This window comes from Vigna angularis, chromosome 11, assembly GCF_016808095.1.
Source record: "Vigna angularis cultivar LongXiaoDou No.4 chromosome 11, ASM1680809v1, whole genome shotgun sequence".
Taxonomy (NCBI): Eukaryota; Viridiplantae; Streptophyta; class Magnoliopsida; order Fabales; family Fabaceae; genus Vigna; species Vigna angularis.
The window spans coordinates 20,114,000-20,130,673 of record NC_068980.1 but is presented as its reverse complement, the minus strand read 5'-3'; the positions used below and the strand labels follow the sequence as shown (position 1 = coordinate 20,130,673).

Below are 16,674 nucleotides of genomic sequence, written 5' to 3'. Positions count from 1 at the left end.
AGTGATATCCTAAAATGGGTGTTCCAAGCTTACTTCGTTTGAATGTGTTCTTTAAATCATTTATATGAGTCTTTGTTGATTAGTTATCATAATGATATTTTGATTGTTTTTGTAATGTTTTTATGCGTAGAAAGAACATCCTATGGAGTTAGAGGAGTTTTGGTATTCTAAGAGTTGTTTGGATGGTCTAACAAGTGAAGGAAGCTAAATTGTAGTTTTATGCATTGTTGCATGTTTCAAATTGTTAGCAGCAATTTGTGTGTGATATAAGCTAAAATTGAATTATTGAGTGTTGTGATGTACATGTTTGGTTAGCTAAAATTGTTATCTAATTGTGATTTTTGAGAAGTATGTTGTATGTAATATGGTTGGCTAAAAATATCCCTGTGAGATTCTTTAATTGAGTAATATGACTTTACTTGAGTTCAGGACATGAAACTCTATGAAAATGAAATGTTTATGTAGTGAGAATTGATTCAAAAAGTGTTAAATTATCCAATTGAAGCTCAAAGGGAAAAATTTGGTTTCTAATATGGCGTCGGGTGGCACTGATACCATTGAGCACCATTTTTTGCCGTTGGGCGCCATTTCCAGGATTTAAATCCTAAGAGCTCCAATGGTGGTTTCATTGGGCAAGTTCTGTTTTTGCTGAGCAAGAAAGTGGCATTATGTGCTATTTTTGCTAGCGTTAGCCTTCCAGAGACAGCTTTAGACTAATGGCTTTGAGTAAGATTTTATGTTTTTCGACAATATCAAATGGTTTATCTTTTCTTGTGTGAAATTTTATCATATGTGAATTGGTGGTTATTGGAATGTATTGAATGTTTGTGGATAATATGAGCTTTTGGAATACAATGAGGTAGTAAATGGTGAATGATGTAGAGGATTCCATGGAGGAAATCCTTTTGATGTATGTTTCTTAAGGTATGCATTAAAGCAAGGATTCAAATTGAAAGTTAATCTAACACTCTAGTAACCATTCAAACTTATATAAAGGAGGATGAGTTAGGTGGTGAGAGTAGTAAGAGGTCATTGTCTAAAGAACAATTTGAAATTCTTATGACAAAAAAAGGATTAACTTTGTCGGGTGGAAGATTGTCCATCACAAATACAAAATTTTCAAGTAGTTCAACATCAATGCGTTTTATTCGAATGATTGAGTCTAAAAGAGTCAATAATTATATGATTTATATTTGTACGAATGATTAACATGCACTTAATTATAATGCCACATGATTCTTGATATATTTATATATGATGTTTTTTCTTTTACAATTTAGTTTACTCTCTTGTGTTATTAGTTTCTTTATGTATTTAGCTTTTTTTTTCTTACAATGATATTTTGTTAGTATAAACAAATGAAAATACTTTTTTAAAGTTTCTGCTAGGAATAATAAATTAACATTGTGAGGTGTTAGAATATGTTAGATTTCCTAAATATATAGTTTTGTTTTTAGAACTAAAGTATAATAATTTTTTAGATGTATAAAAGCTATATTGTTATAATTCTATTTTTATAACTATATTAATATATTTTATATATTTGAATTATTTTTTTGGATTATATTTTATGAAATATTTTATTTGGGTAATTTTATATTGTTAAAATAAGATATTACATATTGAGAACAATATGTAATTTTCTCCTGCGCTCTATATAAAAGTAACAATAGTTTTGTATAGAAAGCTTTTATTTAATTCTTATAGTAATAGTTAATGTTTTCTATAATAATATCATGTTTTCTATAATAAAGTTAAAATAAAAATATACCTCTTAAAATAGAAAAAATGATTTGATATAACAAATTGTGAAAACATTAAATTGCATTTTTTTTCTTTTATATCGTTAAACTAAAAGTATCACATAACCATTCAAATTGTTTAAATACTAAAAATATTGCAATATTTAAATTATTTATCTCAATATTCAATTGTCAATTATAATTATAATAACCTTTAATAATATACTTATAATTTATAATTCTCCATACTTAAGATCTAGTGTTTGAAATTTGCTATATTGATTTTCTAAGATTTTTTTTTTCAAACCAACGTTATTTTTATAATATGATATTTTGTGCCAAGCTAATTTACAACATAGAAAGTCACGATGTTATCACATCATCAATTAATGGTGATATTTGATGAAGGAAAAGACTAAAATTAATGACAAAAAATTTAAAGATTAAGAGAAAGTTAAGAGACTAAAATATATCAACCGTATATATATATATATATATATATATATATATATATATATATGTTTAACAAATTAATGCCTAAACAATAGTCATGTGATTACTTAATAATGATTATTTATGTATAAAAATCATAATGCAAATGGAAGAAAAGTTTAAATATTAAAATTTTAAAATGTTTTTATTCAGAAACAAAATAGTATTTTTAGGGCAGTCAAGTGCAGACAAACAAGCACCGCACTCCAACGACACCCCTGCGAGGACCACACTGGTTTATCATAATTTTTATTCTAAGTTGAGTTTGTTTTCTTCATATTTCTATGCTGAACTTGCCCATTTTATTAATTTCTTTTATCGCTTTGGGTTTTGTTTTTAATTTGTTTCGGTTTCCACTTTTCAAGAATCGGACTTGTGTTGATTAATTTTGTCATCCATGGATTGAACAATTGGGTAAAGATCACAACTTTATGATGTTGGTGAGCTCATTGTGTTTTTGCACTCTGCATTTCTAATTCTGGGTTTTATGAAAGTGTTCAGGATTTGTGTGATGTATATATTTCAAGAACATTGACTAGCTTGACTCAATTTGTGATTTAAAACGGTTTACTGTTGATGGCAAAGAAGGGTTTTTGAAAAGATGCCCCCATTCTCCTTGTTTTCTTTTTAACCTTCTTCTTACTTTCTCTTCCGTGTGTTATATTGTTTTTTATCTTTTATTCTTGAAAACCCTATATGTCAATTATGCTGTACTACTTAGCAATCTCAATTTTTGATTTGAAGACTTTAAAAAGACCAGGTGACGAATTCTTAAACATGGGATTGGGAGCTATCTCAGTAGTAGTGGTGATAGTAATGTATTTCTTCTGCTGAGGAAAGAAAATGTACCTCACTGATTTGAATTTGTGTGGGAATATCTTAATGAACTTTGTTTATTTGACTTCAGCTTTGAGTATGACCATTGACCATGATCACTTTCTGTTCGCTAGTTAAGAATTTATTGTTTTGTTGAAGACAAAAGCACAAGCTTTGTGTTTATATCAAAGTGTTGAATCTTGACAGGGTTTATAGTGTGTTGTTATGCAACATGGAATCTCAATTAGTTGACAGAAATGATGCTATGGAAGTTTCTGGGAATATGGATTTGATTACATATGAAGTTCAGGTAGATCAAGAAACATATGAAGGTATGCTATTATGATCACATGATTTTGATATGGATTTCTGAACGAAGAAAAGTGATGGAGGTCTTAAATATATATCCTTGCATCCTGATTATCACTTTATCATGGTTTCTGCATCATCTAACAATTGGTTTAGGAGGTTTCCAACTTTTAAGGTAGTAAACCTGAGTTGTTGCACCCTTCCTCTTGGTCTGGGCAGAAGTCACCGGTTTAATAAAAGAGTGCATCTGGTGTCCATTCCTTAATAACTCCAATAAGTATTTGATTGTGGTATTTTCGAACATATTTTCCACTTTTTAAATATTATTACTTAACATAAAAGAAGTCTAAAATGTATAAACTATGCGGTATGGAATTCAAGAGGGAGAAAGAAAAAGAAAGACAGAGAAAGAAGAGGGGGAGAGAGGGCAAAACGGAATGGGGAAGTTTCAGGGAAAGTGGAGAGAACAGAAAGATCAAGAAATATGTGCACGGCACTTCTGTCATTAACATTCAATCTAGATTCAGCTATCTAAAATACAATAACCTACCTTATTTATAGGCAGTTGCCAAGCAGCTATGAACTAATAACAGCTGACTAGTTAACTAAATAACATCCTTGTCTTAGTTATATTGGCATGCCACTATGATATGTGGAAAATAAATTAGTACACATGTATCAAAGAGTTTGTATCAGCAATTACCTACCCTTTAAACCCCACTTTACAATATAGTGTTGGAGTTACTCTTCTAATTTATAGTTTGTTTCATGTTACTTAGTTAATTAATCTCTGTTGATTGTTCGGGTGTGTAAAAATTATATATTTACAGTAGGTATGTATTTTATTTAGTTAATTATTCAATGTCATAGCTTAATCCTACAGCATGCAACCCCTCCCAAATGGCTTAAATTCTGTGCATTAGTTCAGTGATTCATTTATGATACATTTTCTATGCCTTTTTGCCATATCCTCATTCAAGGATCAAACCCTGAGAAATCAGTTGTATGTTACTCTGTCTGAAAGAAACATATCACTGAGATATACATTGCAAGGGATTCACATGTTTTGCGGTGATTGCTTGGATGGCATCCTTCCACTGGACTCCTTTATTTTTTTTGTTCACTCTTTATTGGGAGTTGATCAATGAAAAAAGTAAGATAAAATTTTTGCCTATGCATTCATATGACTGTTAAGGGTTCTATATAGGGAGAATTGAGTCAAATCTCAGATGAAGTATAGGCCTTCTGATTATGTTTAGAATTCTTGATTTCTTCTCTGCAATTTAATGACTTAAATTTGAACGTCTTTCTTGACATTCCGTTCTTAGCTACAACAGAAGTGTTATCTTCTGCACTATTTATTCTCATTACGAGAAAATATTTTGATGGGTTTCAGATATTTATTTTTGTGACAGTGGATCCAAACGAGGGGTGTAGAGTACTAGAGACTTCTTCTGGGGGAGAGTTGGGTATCTGTGATGATGATCATGCTATTCAGGAACCATATGAAGGCATGGAGTTTGAATCTGAAGATGCTGCTAAGATATTCTACGACGAATATGCACGACGTGTAGGATTTGTCATGCGTGTGATGTCATGCAGACGCTCAGAAAGGGATGGAAGGATTCTTGCCCGCAGGCTTGGGTGCAACAAAGAGGGTTATTGTGTCAGCATCCGAGGGAAATTTTCATCAGTTCGTAAACCTAGGGCCAGCACAAGGGAAGGGTGTAAGGCAATGATTCACATCAAATATGAGAAATCTGGAAAATGGGTGATAACAAAGTTTGTGAAGGATCATAATCATCCATTAGTAGTCTCTCCTCGTGAAGCACGCCAAACAATGGTAGGTTCATATTTCTTATCTATTCGTGTACTATGTTGTTGATATATTACTAACTTGCTATTGCTCTGCTCATTAGTCTTATCTTATGCAGCGTCCCTTTCTTATTTCTCTATATTTTAAATAGGAACACTGTTTTCTGAATTCAAAATGATGTTTTCTAACATTGCTTTATCATCTTTTGTTGCTTTCTGGATTTAGGATGAGAAGGATAAGAAAATTCAGGAATTAACAGCAGAGCTTCGGCATAAAAAACGGTTGTGTGCGACATATCAAGAACAACTTACTTCCTTTATGAAGGTTGTTGAAGAGCACAATGAAAAGCTATCTACGAAAATTCATCGTGTAGTTAATAATCTCAAAGAATTTGAATCCATAGACGAGATTTTGCACCAAACATAGCCGTGAATCAGGTGAGTGTTTAAGCTCTTGTTATTTAGCATTTACCTATTCAATCATAAATATATCTATACTCTTTGAGAAACATTTTTCTCTCTCACCTAAGTATCCGATGAAGTTCTTGTTAAGGTTTTTTCCTTGGTCTAAAACTGTGTTCATTTATCCAACCATTAGTTGATGATGTCTATAGTTTGAAGTAGATTTCTGTTTCAATATTTTCCTGTCTATTATCTAACTATTTGTATATGCATCTGTGCAAACTAGACCCTTTACTTTTTACTTAAAATATACAAATTTGGTTATGCATTTTGAAGATTTACATCTTAAAAAGATAAAAAAACTTCTGCACATTTAAATTGTAATCTGCATAATTCTGTTGCTTCCTTCTCCTTCTGCATCCAATGTTATGGTTAGACTTGTAATCAATTTAAGTTGACATAAGCATTTCATATGTGGTGCATAATGCAGGTAGCGGTTGATCACTAAAAAGTTTTGTCATGTTGAAAGAATGATACTTCAATCCATCATGAACTGCACACTCTGATTCAATGAATACTTTGGTAAGGCCAGTCTTGCCACAGAGAAGTCCACCATATGTGTAAACTGTGAAATTTTATACCTTGTCACAGTGCCTTGTAATCTTTGTATACTTTTTGTACTCCCCTCATATTACACAAGAAAATGTAAACAATAATACTGTGAAATACTAAGTTTGAAACTATTGTAACACAATAGTATTCTTGATAGGACAAATGTGTTGGAATGCTTTATGTCAATTAATCCGTTTTCGTAGGAACTTTTTGAATAATAGTAAAATAATAATAATAAATTTTAAGTATGTTCAGACCTCCTAATCTGAAAATATAGAGTTATGATTTTTTTAATACTATTTAAATTTTTCTAAGATCAATTACTAATATCCACTAGTAACTTTGTTTAGTAGTGTGTGGATTATTATATATTCATGATATAATTTATATCTATAACATACAAAGATTCTCTCTTTTAATTGTGTACAAACTCTTCCCATTTCACTCTTTAATTTTTGTAACCATTTTTTTAAATTCAATTAACAATTCACAATAAAAATAAATTATCCACAATAAGATTAAAAAATAAATTACTTTTGTCTCAATTTGGTCCAAATATTTGCAACTCCGACGCAAATCTGGGACTCAAACGGGTTGGGTTTTGTTTGGTTGTAGCGGCCGGTGATGGATTCGAATATTTTCTGGTGGTTTTCGGCTCAACAATGGAAGAAGTGCCTTTTATGTTGGGCTTGGAAGACAATTCCTTCTTGGGAGTCGTGTCTGTGCCCAAAAAATATCCCGCTTCTGGTCCTGTACGATCTCGAAGTGGCTGAACATAGACATCATGGTGATGTTAAGGTTTGCGAGGGAGATTGTGACAGAGGCGTTTTTGGATCTTCTGGCTTGCGAGACGAGTTGCGCGCCTTTGACGAAATGGCTTTTCGCTTGGATGACGCGTGGGTTTGGGGGACAATGGCGATTGAGATGACGAAGACTTGTAGCGCGATATCGTGAATCATTGTTTTTTTCTCATCGGGCTCCATTTTTGGATTCTCGTGGTAGTGTCTGATTTGTAGAGGGAGTAGGAGTACATAGATAGATTGATGGAAGAGAAGAGTATAAGAATTTGAGAAGTTTCTCTGGTCTTCAATCAGAGACTCTATGTGTAGACCACCATACGCAGAAGCGATCTAGTGTCCCATCATTTCGAGCAAATCATGTTTTCTCCTTCACGGTACTTAATCTGTAAACTTAGAAAATCAACACAGTTCATCCCAAAATCAGAAACAAAAATCCTAGAATCGCGCAGCCTCAATTCGCGCCTTCACCTTCCCTAAATCATGAACTCCAATGCCTTCCACCTGCATCATCAGAAAACAGAAACCACGAAGAACCCTAAACACAAAATCCCATTCGTAAAAATCTCAAATTGTAGAAAACCAGAACAATGCGGCTTCTCCTTACACCTCTTCGAACCATCTTCATACGTCGTCATCACAGACAGTAACTGTGAAGGAGGAGGAGCGAACCTTATTCTCATAATAAATTTTGTCACGTCAAAAACTCTTAATTTAAAAAGAAATTCCACATAATAAAACATTTTTACGTGACCATGTCATCGCATTTTAACGCCGTATGTGGAAACTTAATAATAGTCTATACAATGAATCATCTACAATAAAGTTAAGAAAATTATTTATTTTATAATTACTTTTTGTGAAATTTTATTCTAATTTAATCATATTTTTCACTTTTATTATAATAAAAAAGTATAAATAAGAAAAACAAATATTTTTAAAATTAACTTTTCTGAATGTTAATTAATAAAAAAATTGTATTTAACATATTTCAAAATGTACAAATTAATTTACGCTGTGTTTGCTTGCAAGTGAATTATTATTTAGGATATTTTCAAATTTTTATCCTGAGCTTTTGATTGACATGCATGACCAAACTTCTCAACCATGATGGTTAAAAAGATGACGAGGTTGAGAACGAAAGATAACAATAAAACACTATTTTCAAACCCATTTATTCATTCTACATCAAATCCATTGAATAAATTGTTGACCATCTGTTCCATATAATAATTTATAGAAATTTTTGTATTTAACATCTTTCAAAATGTATTTTAATTTATCTATATCCAAATTAATTTAAGTTCACGAGAATAACTTGGTCTTTGTTTGTCAAAGATGTATTAATCATTCTTTCACAATCCATCCGGCCTAACTCAGCATTCAATGTCTAGCCAAACCCACACGCAGTTCCTCGAAAAATGGCTAACTCTCTGCTCCTCCACAACCACCACGGCCACCGCCAATTCCGCCTCTAAAACCACCGCACGAGCCATCGTTCAAGCATGGACCACGCTCCGCGACTCTCTTCAATCCCCTTCAGCCGAAGAGCCCCAGCTATTACACCAAAGCCTTCAAACCCTAGTAAATTCCCAGTCCTCCCTCCACGTGGCAGAACCCCAAGCCAAGCTCCTCCTCACTCTTCTGCAATCCGCCACCTCACGTCGCTCCTTTCCCCTCCTCCTCACACTCCTTTACGTCTGGGTTCGAAAATCCCCCAACCCCAATCCCACAATCGTTGATTCCACACTCAGAATTCTCTCTTCATATGTCTCCGATGATGCCATATTCCCTGAAAGTCTTCTCCTTTTGGGCGCTTTCTCCTCCTCGCGTACCGTTTCTGAGAAAACCAAGACTCTTTGTTTGGACATGATGGTGAAACTGTTGGCGGGGGTGGACAAGGGTAAACTGTTTTCTGAAATGCCGCGTGTTCTTGCTGGAATTGGTTACGCTTTGTCGTCTTCAGTGACTGTTTACTGTGTGGAGATGTTGGGTTTTCTTTTTAAGATTTGGGGGAAGGGAGAGGGCTGTGTTGCTCATGGACTCATGGTTCTTTATATGTTTGATTGGGTTGTGGAGAATTTAGTTGGTTTTGGGTACTCGGATAAGATGGGTGTTTTGGTTCGAGAAGGTTTCGGTAGGTTTAAGGAGGAACATGCTTCGTTTGCGGTTTTCATGGCCGCGGTTGGAGTGTTGCGGGCTTTGGAGAGACGAGGAGTGGGAGCTGAGCTTGTTTCTGGAATGGGGGTGAAGGATTGTGTGGTTGGTGGGACTGAAGGTTTGGTTAGTGATTTGGTTTCGAGGAGGTTGAGGTTTGGTTATAGTGGTGATAATGAGGGCGATGTTGAGGAAGACAGGCTTTTGCTTCGGTGTGTGTCGTTAGGATTGACTCGGACTGTAGCATTTTCGGTACATTCGTCTTTGTTTGTTTGTCTTGCTTTAGCGTTGCTGATTGAGATATTTCCTTTGCCGCGTTTGTATCAATCGGTGATTGAGAAGTCGCGTGAGTCTGGTGGTGCGGAGCTTAAGGAGATCAAAGAACATTTGAATGGTGTACTGTTCAAGGAAGCAGGAGCTGTGACTGGGGTGTTATGCAGTCAGTATTCTTTAGCTGATGAAGAAAGTAAGAACGTGGTTGAGAATCTTATGTGGGAATACTGCCGGGATGTCTACTCGGGACACAGGCGATTGGCTGTGATGCTTAAGGGTGAGAAAGATGAGTTGCTTGAAGGTTTGGAAAAAATTGCAGAATCTGCTTTTCTTATGGTTGTGGTGTTTGCTATGGCTGTAACAAAACACAAGCTGAACTCCAGTTTTGCTCAAGAAATACAGATGGATGTCTCGTTGAAGATACTGGTTTCATTTTCTTGCATGGAGTATTTTCGCCACGTCCGTTTGCCAGAATATTTGGAGACCATTCGCAAGGTGGTTGCAGGTGTTAAGAATGAACATGCTTGTACTTCTTTCGTGAATTCCATGCCCTCTTATGCTGACTTGACAAACAGTCCAGGTTTGCTTTTTAATGTGAATTGCTGTTATATTTATTTATTTTATTGTCTTGTATTTATTTTGTAAGACTCTACATGTCTTCTAGACCAGAAAACCAATTACATATGGTCAAAGAATGAAGTGCAAACGGCTCGCGTTTTGTTTTGCCTACGAGTCATTCCAACTTTCGTTGAATGTTTGCCCAGTCTCGTGTTCAGAAACGTCGTGGCTCCAATTATGTTCCTGTATCCTATATGAAATAAGTATATATTTGGTTTTTTCAGAAAATGGATACAGCCAAATTTTCTATCTACAACATTTTTATGATCTATTTTGAACACTAGATTAGCTTATTCCAGCCATGCATTCAATAGTATTTTGGGGTCCCTTGTTGCATTATCATGCACAGAAAGTTGTCTTCCTTATTCAAGGATATTAGATATATGGAGCACTCAAATGATAAAGTAGCTCGAGCCTCTCATTCTGTGTTCATGACATTTATGACTACGGGGAGGGATTCTGAAAAGAATGATGAAGCTTCATTGAAGGAGCAGCTTGTTTTCCATTACATGCAGAGATCCTTATTGGTACTATATTCTGCTAAAAAGAATCTCAATCCTAAATCTGAGACTGATAATTTGTAATTCATTTTATAGTATTGTGTTATGTGAACAATAGGGATATCCTGGTGTTACTCCTTTTGAGGGTATGGCTTCTGGGGTTGTAGGAATGGTCCAACATCTTCCTGCTGGAAGCCCTGCCATCTTTTATTGCATTCATAGTCTCGCTGAAAAAGCCAACAAGCTCTGTTCTGAAGTCTTCACTTGCGAGACTGATGCGTGGAAGAAATGGCAAGGGGAGCCAGAACCAAGCAAGAAATTAATGGACTTGCTTTTACGCTTAGTTTTCCTTGTTGATATACAAGTAAGTGGTTAACTAATCATGTGACTTTGCCACATTATTTGGAGTTAAGCCATATATTCTTTTCTCTTTGATCAGCGAAGTTAAGCCATATAGATCTTGCAGAATAAAAAATGATACATGTTTTTAAGATGAGGGACCCATTATAAAGAGTTATCCGTTAAGTACTTAAAATTGTTGTTTTGGAAATTGTGTCATTTCACATGCATTAAATATTGCCTTTAGACTTGATCATGTAAACATTTTTTGCTACATTTTAGGTCTTGTCCGACTTGATGAAGCTATTGGCACAGCTGATCACCAAGTTACCACGTGATGCACAGAACATTGTTTTAAATGAGTTATATTCACAAGTGGCTGATTCTGATGATGTTGTCCGCAAGCCCACACTGGTTTCATGGCTTCAGTCGTTATCTTTCCTTTGCACAAAGGCCACAGATCAAAATGCAGCCAACCGAAAAAGTGAAAGTGGAGGTAGTCTAACTTTGGCCAGTATTGCAGATCCATCAAACAGCGGAAGAATAACTGCACGACTTTAAGTAACAGATTCAGGTCTCTGTCTCTTTTTTTTGTGGCACTACATGTTTTCTATGTTATTTTCTTTCCAATGGTTCCTAGTTATGTCAGATCTTACCAGTAGGTCTTGCTACTGCATGCCATAAATTTTGATTCAGTTTTTCACTTCACTTACTGCATTTACCATTTCTCATATGCAGTTCGCCATCTTTTGTTTGAGCCTATCAATTTGTTCTGTAGTTTTAAAATTAGCTTTGGCCATGTTCAGAAAAGGTAATTTGAGTGTGGAAGTAGTTTCTTAGAGCATTTAAAGTAATTCATCCCTAGATAACTTGTTTTTGATGATTGATTCAATAACTTTAAAAATTATGCAATACTTTAATAGGGTAGTAAGAAATTGAAATCCCACCTAAATAGTTGGAATTTTCGAAAGCCTCTGGTTTCTCTATTCACATTTCATTTTGGGCATTAGTTTGGGTGTATCTACCTCCGCAGCTTTTCATCCTCAACCTCCGTAGCTTTCCCAACTGAACCATTACTTGTCAACTTTTACAGAACCCGCTGATAGCAACTAATCTTGCTTACTAGAGTTCCTGATTCCAGTTCGTTTCAATTCTCCATTTTTCCCTTTCTCTACTCGTGTCCTGATTCATTGTTACAAACTTTTATTCTTTCCTATTTAATATTGCTTCAATGATGTTTGGATCTTCTAGTGCCCTAGTTTTCTGGTAATTCAATGTCGGGCCTTTGCTTATGTCCTTCAATGTGTTATGACTTTATGATTGTTTGAGCTTTAACAGATACTGCAAACACTGCGTGAAAATTATGCCCTTCAAAGTTTTTAGTGCTGGAACCAGATGCTTGTTTGATCGGCCTTCAGAAACCTGGGTCTAGGCGAGGAAAGGGACTGTTTTAATCAATATTGTTTTCTTGTCAGGGAAGAAAAATGGCAGATACAAATCAAGATGTGAGCTAAATTAAAAGTCTGGTTTGTTTCCTGTCTTTGTCTCAATTTTCCTTCTCTGCTTTTACTGGAAATAACAAAGTGCGTACTTGTGTAAAGCTTTTTTTAGAAAAGAATAATATAAATTTCAGGCATTTATTACTAATGAAACATCTAAAATAACAACTTTTCTTAATCATGATGAATTAGATGATACGAACAAAGAACTGGAAGGACATATCAGGAAGATTCAAAATGTTTGAGAGGAAGAAGTGGAAACCCATTTTATGGGTACCACAGACACACGCACACTGAATTTCCTGATAACAGAATTGCCTTCGTGGCAGGGGGGGGGGGGGGGCGGAATGTAGGGAATCTTTTACGTTTTGCAGAGAGAATAAGGAGTATAAGTGGAGTTTTACGTGATCAGGAGAGGAGGCTGGTTTTAGGTGGGAATAAGGAGTTTTTGGGCTGGTTTTCTGTGAGTCTTTAGGAATAACCAACCTGTTCTGATAGTATAACTTCCCATTGCTCAATTTATACCCTGTATGCTCGCCCTCCTTCACCCACAGATCTTAGAGGATCTTCTTCAATTTCACATCTTTCTCAATTTCTGCTTCTAACTCTTCCCATTCAAACTAATAGCTGAATATTGTAACTTCCTGGAAAGAGCATATACTGCTCTACTTTCTATCCCTGGTTTGTACTTAATTTCAAAATCAAACCCCATCAACTTAGAGATCCACTTGTTTTGTTCCTTACTCATCAATCTTTGATCACTTAGAAACTTCAAACTCTTTTGATCGGTATGAACAATGAACTGTCTTCCTAACAAATAATGCCTCCATTTTTGTATTGCCATGACACCAACCATTAATTCTCTCATAAACAGATTTATTCTAGGCTCTGCCAGAGAGAGAGTTTGACTCATGTAGGCTACGGGTTGCCCTCTCTGCATCAAAACAACTCCTAGCCCTTTTCTTGAAGCATCAGTTTCCACCATATAAATCTTTTCAAAGTCAGGGACAGCAAGTACAGGCACTTGAGTCATAGATTTTTCCTAATTCTCAAATGCAGCTTGAGCAGAAACATCCCACTGGAACTTATCTTTCTTCAATTGTTGAGTTAGAGGTCATGTTATTTTTCCATACCTTTCAACAAATTTTCTGTAATAACCAGTGAGGCCTAGGAGCCCTCTAAATCCCTTCACATCTCTAGGTACTGGCCATTCGACCATGGCTTTACCTTGGCTGGATCAGCAGCTACCCCTTGGCCAGAAATGACATGTCCTAGATATTCAAGGCTTCCCTTCCCAAAATAAAATTTCTTCTTGTTCACCAATAAGCCATGTTTTCTTAGAGCATTTAACACAGTCCTCACATGCTCATAATGACAATTCACAGTCTTGCTAAAAGTAAGGATATCATTAAAGAACACTAAAGCAAACTTTCTCAAATATGGCTTAAGCACTTGATTCATGAGAACTTGAAATATGGATGGGGCATTAGTAAGCCCAAAAGGCATGACCACTCGTAGTGGACTTCTTGAGTCCTGAAGGCTATCTTAGGGACATCTTCTCTCAAGTGAATATGGTGATACCCCGACTCAAGGTCTAGCTTAGAAAAAACATGGGCTCCTCCCAACTTATCTATAAGTTCATCTATTATTGCTATTGGAAAGTTATCAAGTACTATAAGTTTAAGACACGATAATCAACACGAAATCTCTATCCCCCATCTTTCTTCTTTACTTTGGTCAAAAGAACTTTTAAAGGTCAAAAGATTTTTTATATGGCAGGTCACAACACAAACAAACAACACGAACATAGGGACCATCGAGGGAAAATAGGGATCACCAAGAAAAAGTGAAGGCCAACGAGAAAAGATAATGAAGAACAAAGAATACGAGATGGAACGAGAGGAGTGCAGGTAAATATAGCATTTACGTGCATTAAATTTAGTTGGTCAAAATTTAATACGTTCGTTAACATTTAATTACCTTTTACCTGTTTTTTTTTTTTTTTCATTTTATTATAAGGGTAAAGGTGTTTTGTGGAGGTGCCGGAAGAAGAGAGGGAGGTGCAGGAAGAAGCTCGCAAAATAATTTTAGGTCAAGAATTTTTAAGGGTGAAAAGATTTTACTTTTTGTCAGAAGGATAAATTTGGAAATTTAGGAAAAATTGGAGATGCATGAAGAAGGTTGAGGTGACATGGGTCTTTGATATATAAAAGGAGAATTAAACAGAGAAAGAAAGGAAAAAAAGAAATAGAAAAAGAAAAAAGAAAAGAAAAAAAGCTGTTTATCATCATGCATATCTCAATTTCCCTAAACATGAACCACAATGTAAAATTTGCAGAAGATGATGTAGAACAGTGGTGAAAGCAAAGCAGCCTAAAAGCCTTTCTTCATGCACAATCCTCCTTTCCCATATCAGATGCATTGTACCATTTTCACAATATTCATGCATCAATTATCCTGCATGTCTTTTCAATCAACTAAATATACGTTTCCAAACTTAGCATATCTTTCATAATACGTCACTTGCCGGCGTTATACAAAAATAAAATACCTATAAATTATACATTATGATTTCTTCTCTTTAGATAACAAGACTTTCTATAGGGATTGTCTGCATATCTTTCATAATACGTCACTTGCCTGCGTTATTCATCTCATTCAATCATTAATATTAAGTATTCATTCTGATACTACTGATTATCTTTTGAGAAAATTTATTAACCAAACAATACTAATAAAACATGAATCCAACCTATATAATTATTATATAAAAGATTAACATTATCTTTAATTCAAAATGAGATTTATTAGATTATCAACATACTTATATTTAATTTTGGAAAATATATATATAAAAAATAAAAGTAGACTTATATCATCTTAATATTATTATATTCTTTTCCTTTAAAAAAGTGTGCAAAAAAATATTCTCCAATTTAAAGTTTTTCATAATTTGAAAACACTTTTAATTCACAACAACTATATTTGAAAACTGCGTTGTTGCGTATTTGTCAACCACTTTTTGCTTAAATAATTGCTTATATTTAATTGAAGTGTGTACATTGCTTTACATAACTTGACTAGAAGGTTTACTTAACAATTTTTTGCAGAGATTTGAAGGGTTGTTTTCTTTTATGTAAATTGAAACCATTATATGAAAAATAAGTTTTGACCAAATTGCCCAAAAACTTAGACAGTTTTTGCCGCATTTACTCTTCCCATTATTTTCTAATACCACCTCAAATATTGGTTGAAATTAATTAAAAATCATAAAATAGTTGATAAAATTGCAAGAAATTTGTTATTAAACACAAAAACATTGGTTCATCACATTTTTATAGATTTGCCTTTATTTTCATTTCATTTCGACAATTTCAAATTTTTTTATTGAAGTAAATAACTTTAAAGGGTGAAAAGTGGATATTGGAAATCTTGGTCCAAAAGCATAGGAAGAAAAAAATAGGGTTTGGAAGATACCAAGTAAAGTACAATTGCATATTGAAGCAAAACCGCAACGAAGCAAGAAATCAGATAAAAGATGTAACTTTTTTATTATAATTATGCTAATAACAATAATTAACCCAAACCCTATTTGAATCCACAATTCGGCGCCGTTTGCTTAGCGCAATTGGAGGCCCATTTTGGTGTAACCCTAAAAATGGCGCCATTCACGCCTCTTCTTTTCATGTAAATTTTGAGAAAAAAGAGAATGTCAAATTAAGAATTAAGCATTGAGAGGAATGTTAGGGACTTTGTTGTTTTAATTTTGTGTGATTGAATCAACTTTTTCAAACTGTTTCCCCAAAATATGTTTTAAGGGCTCCAATTTGAGGATTGATGTAGCACGAGCTAATCACGTGAGGAACCTAATGAGAGGATTAGGTCATGTGTGCTTTGAAACTTTCAACCCAATGGCCCTACAAACTCATCTTCAACATGTCATATCTATTTTTCTTCATTTTTTACTTAGCTTTTTTTTTTTATTTCCTTCAAAATAAACAATGTCTTTATCACTTTCTTATTTATTTAATAAAAAATACCACGGATATTTAATTAGATAGAGAGATTTATCAGAAAAGAATGCTACATAAATTTAAGTTTGACATGTTGTGAAGCACACTAAATTCATCTCCAAAACTCAAATGAAAGATAACGAAAATAGCTTTGAAATTGATACACGAAGTAATCTGTAATCAGGATAAAGATTACATTTTTAAGCACTCCCATTTCACTGTTTTGTGAAAGCAAAACATCATAATACCTCATTTTCTTTGTTTGATCAATCCCAAAGGAAGAAAACAAG

General features: G+C 34.3%; 2 protein-coding genes across 14 annotated transcripts; both read left to right on the top strand.

Moving 5' to 3' along the window:
* Positions 1-2,392: 2,392 nt before the first annotated feature.
* LOC108332467 (protein FAR1-RELATED SEQUENCE 2) lies at positions 2,393-6,344 on the top strand. Of its 3 annotated transcripts, XM_052871286.1 has the most exons (6): positions 2,411-2,492; positions 2,600-2,674; positions 3,258-3,382; positions 4,775-5,202; positions 5,401-5,612; positions 6,067-6,344. In XM_052871286.1, exons 3-5 carry the CDS (start codon positions 3,283-3,285, stop codon positions 5,599-5,601), a joined length of 729 nt encoding a protein of 242 aa, XP_052727246.1. In that variant the 5' UTR covers positions 2,411-2,492; positions 2,600-2,674; positions 3,258-3,282; the 3' UTR covers positions 5,602-5,612; positions 6,067-6,344. The 3 variants fall into 3 exon arrangements, with proteins under 3 accessions (XP_017423233.1, XP_052727246.1, XP_017423232.1); XM_017567744.2 differs by lacking the exon at positions 2,600-2,674 and having other exon boundaries at positions 2,393-2,492; XM_017567743.2 differs by lacking the exon at positions 2,411-2,492 and having other exon boundaries at positions 2,512-2,648.
* Positions 6,345-8,315: 1,971 nt separating this feature from the next.
* LOC108334003 (uncharacterized) lies at positions 8,316-14,768 on the top strand. Of its 11 annotated transcripts, none has more exons than XM_017569563.2 (9): positions 8,317-9,995; positions 10,080-10,218; positions 10,413-10,560; positions 10,652-10,897; positions 11,155-11,446; positions 11,611-11,683; positions 12,348-12,398; positions 14,151-14,281; positions 14,391-14,768. In XM_017569563.2, exons 1-5 carry the CDS (start codon positions 8,372-8,374, stop codon positions 11,431-11,433), a joined length of 2,436 nt encoding a protein of 811 aa, XP_017425052.1. In that variant the 5' UTR covers positions 8,317-8,371; the 3' UTR covers positions 11,434-11,446; positions 11,611-11,683; positions 12,348-12,398; positions 14,151-14,281; positions 14,391-14,768. The 11 variants fall into 11 exon arrangements, with proteins under 11 accessions (XP_052727244.1, XP_017425055.1, XP_017425052.1 ...); XM_017569559.2 differs by having other exon boundaries at positions 12,211-12,398; XM_052871283.1 differs by lacking the exon at positions 11,611-11,683 and having other exon boundaries at positions 12,348-12,377.
* The last annotated feature ends 1,906 nt before the right edge of the window (positions 14,769-16,674 follow it).

Coding starts and splice junctions, on each gene's coding strand:
- LOC108332467 (XM_017567744.2), top strand. CDS start 3,283: ATGGAATCTCAATTAGTTGACAGAAATGATGCTATGGAAGTTTCTGGG. Junction 3,383..4,774: donor AGATCAAGAAACATATGAAG/GTATGCTATTAT, acceptor TTTTTGTGACAG/TGGATCCAAACGAGGGGTGT. Junction 5,203..5,400: donor GTGAAGCACGCCAAACAATG/GTAGGTTCATAT, acceptor TTCTGGATTTAG/GATGAGAAGGATAAGAAAAT.
- LOC108334003 (XM_017569564.2), top strand. CDS start 8,372: ATGTCTAGCCAAACCCACACGCAGTTCCTCGAAAAATGGCTAACTCTC. Junction 10,219..10,412: donor GTGGCTCCAATTATGTTCCT/GTATCCTATATG, acceptor CAAGGATATTAG/ATATATGGAGCACTCAAATG. Junction 10,561..10,651: donor ACATGCAGAGATCCTTATTG/GTACTATATTCT, acceptor TGTGAACAATAG/GGATATCCTGGTGTTACTCC.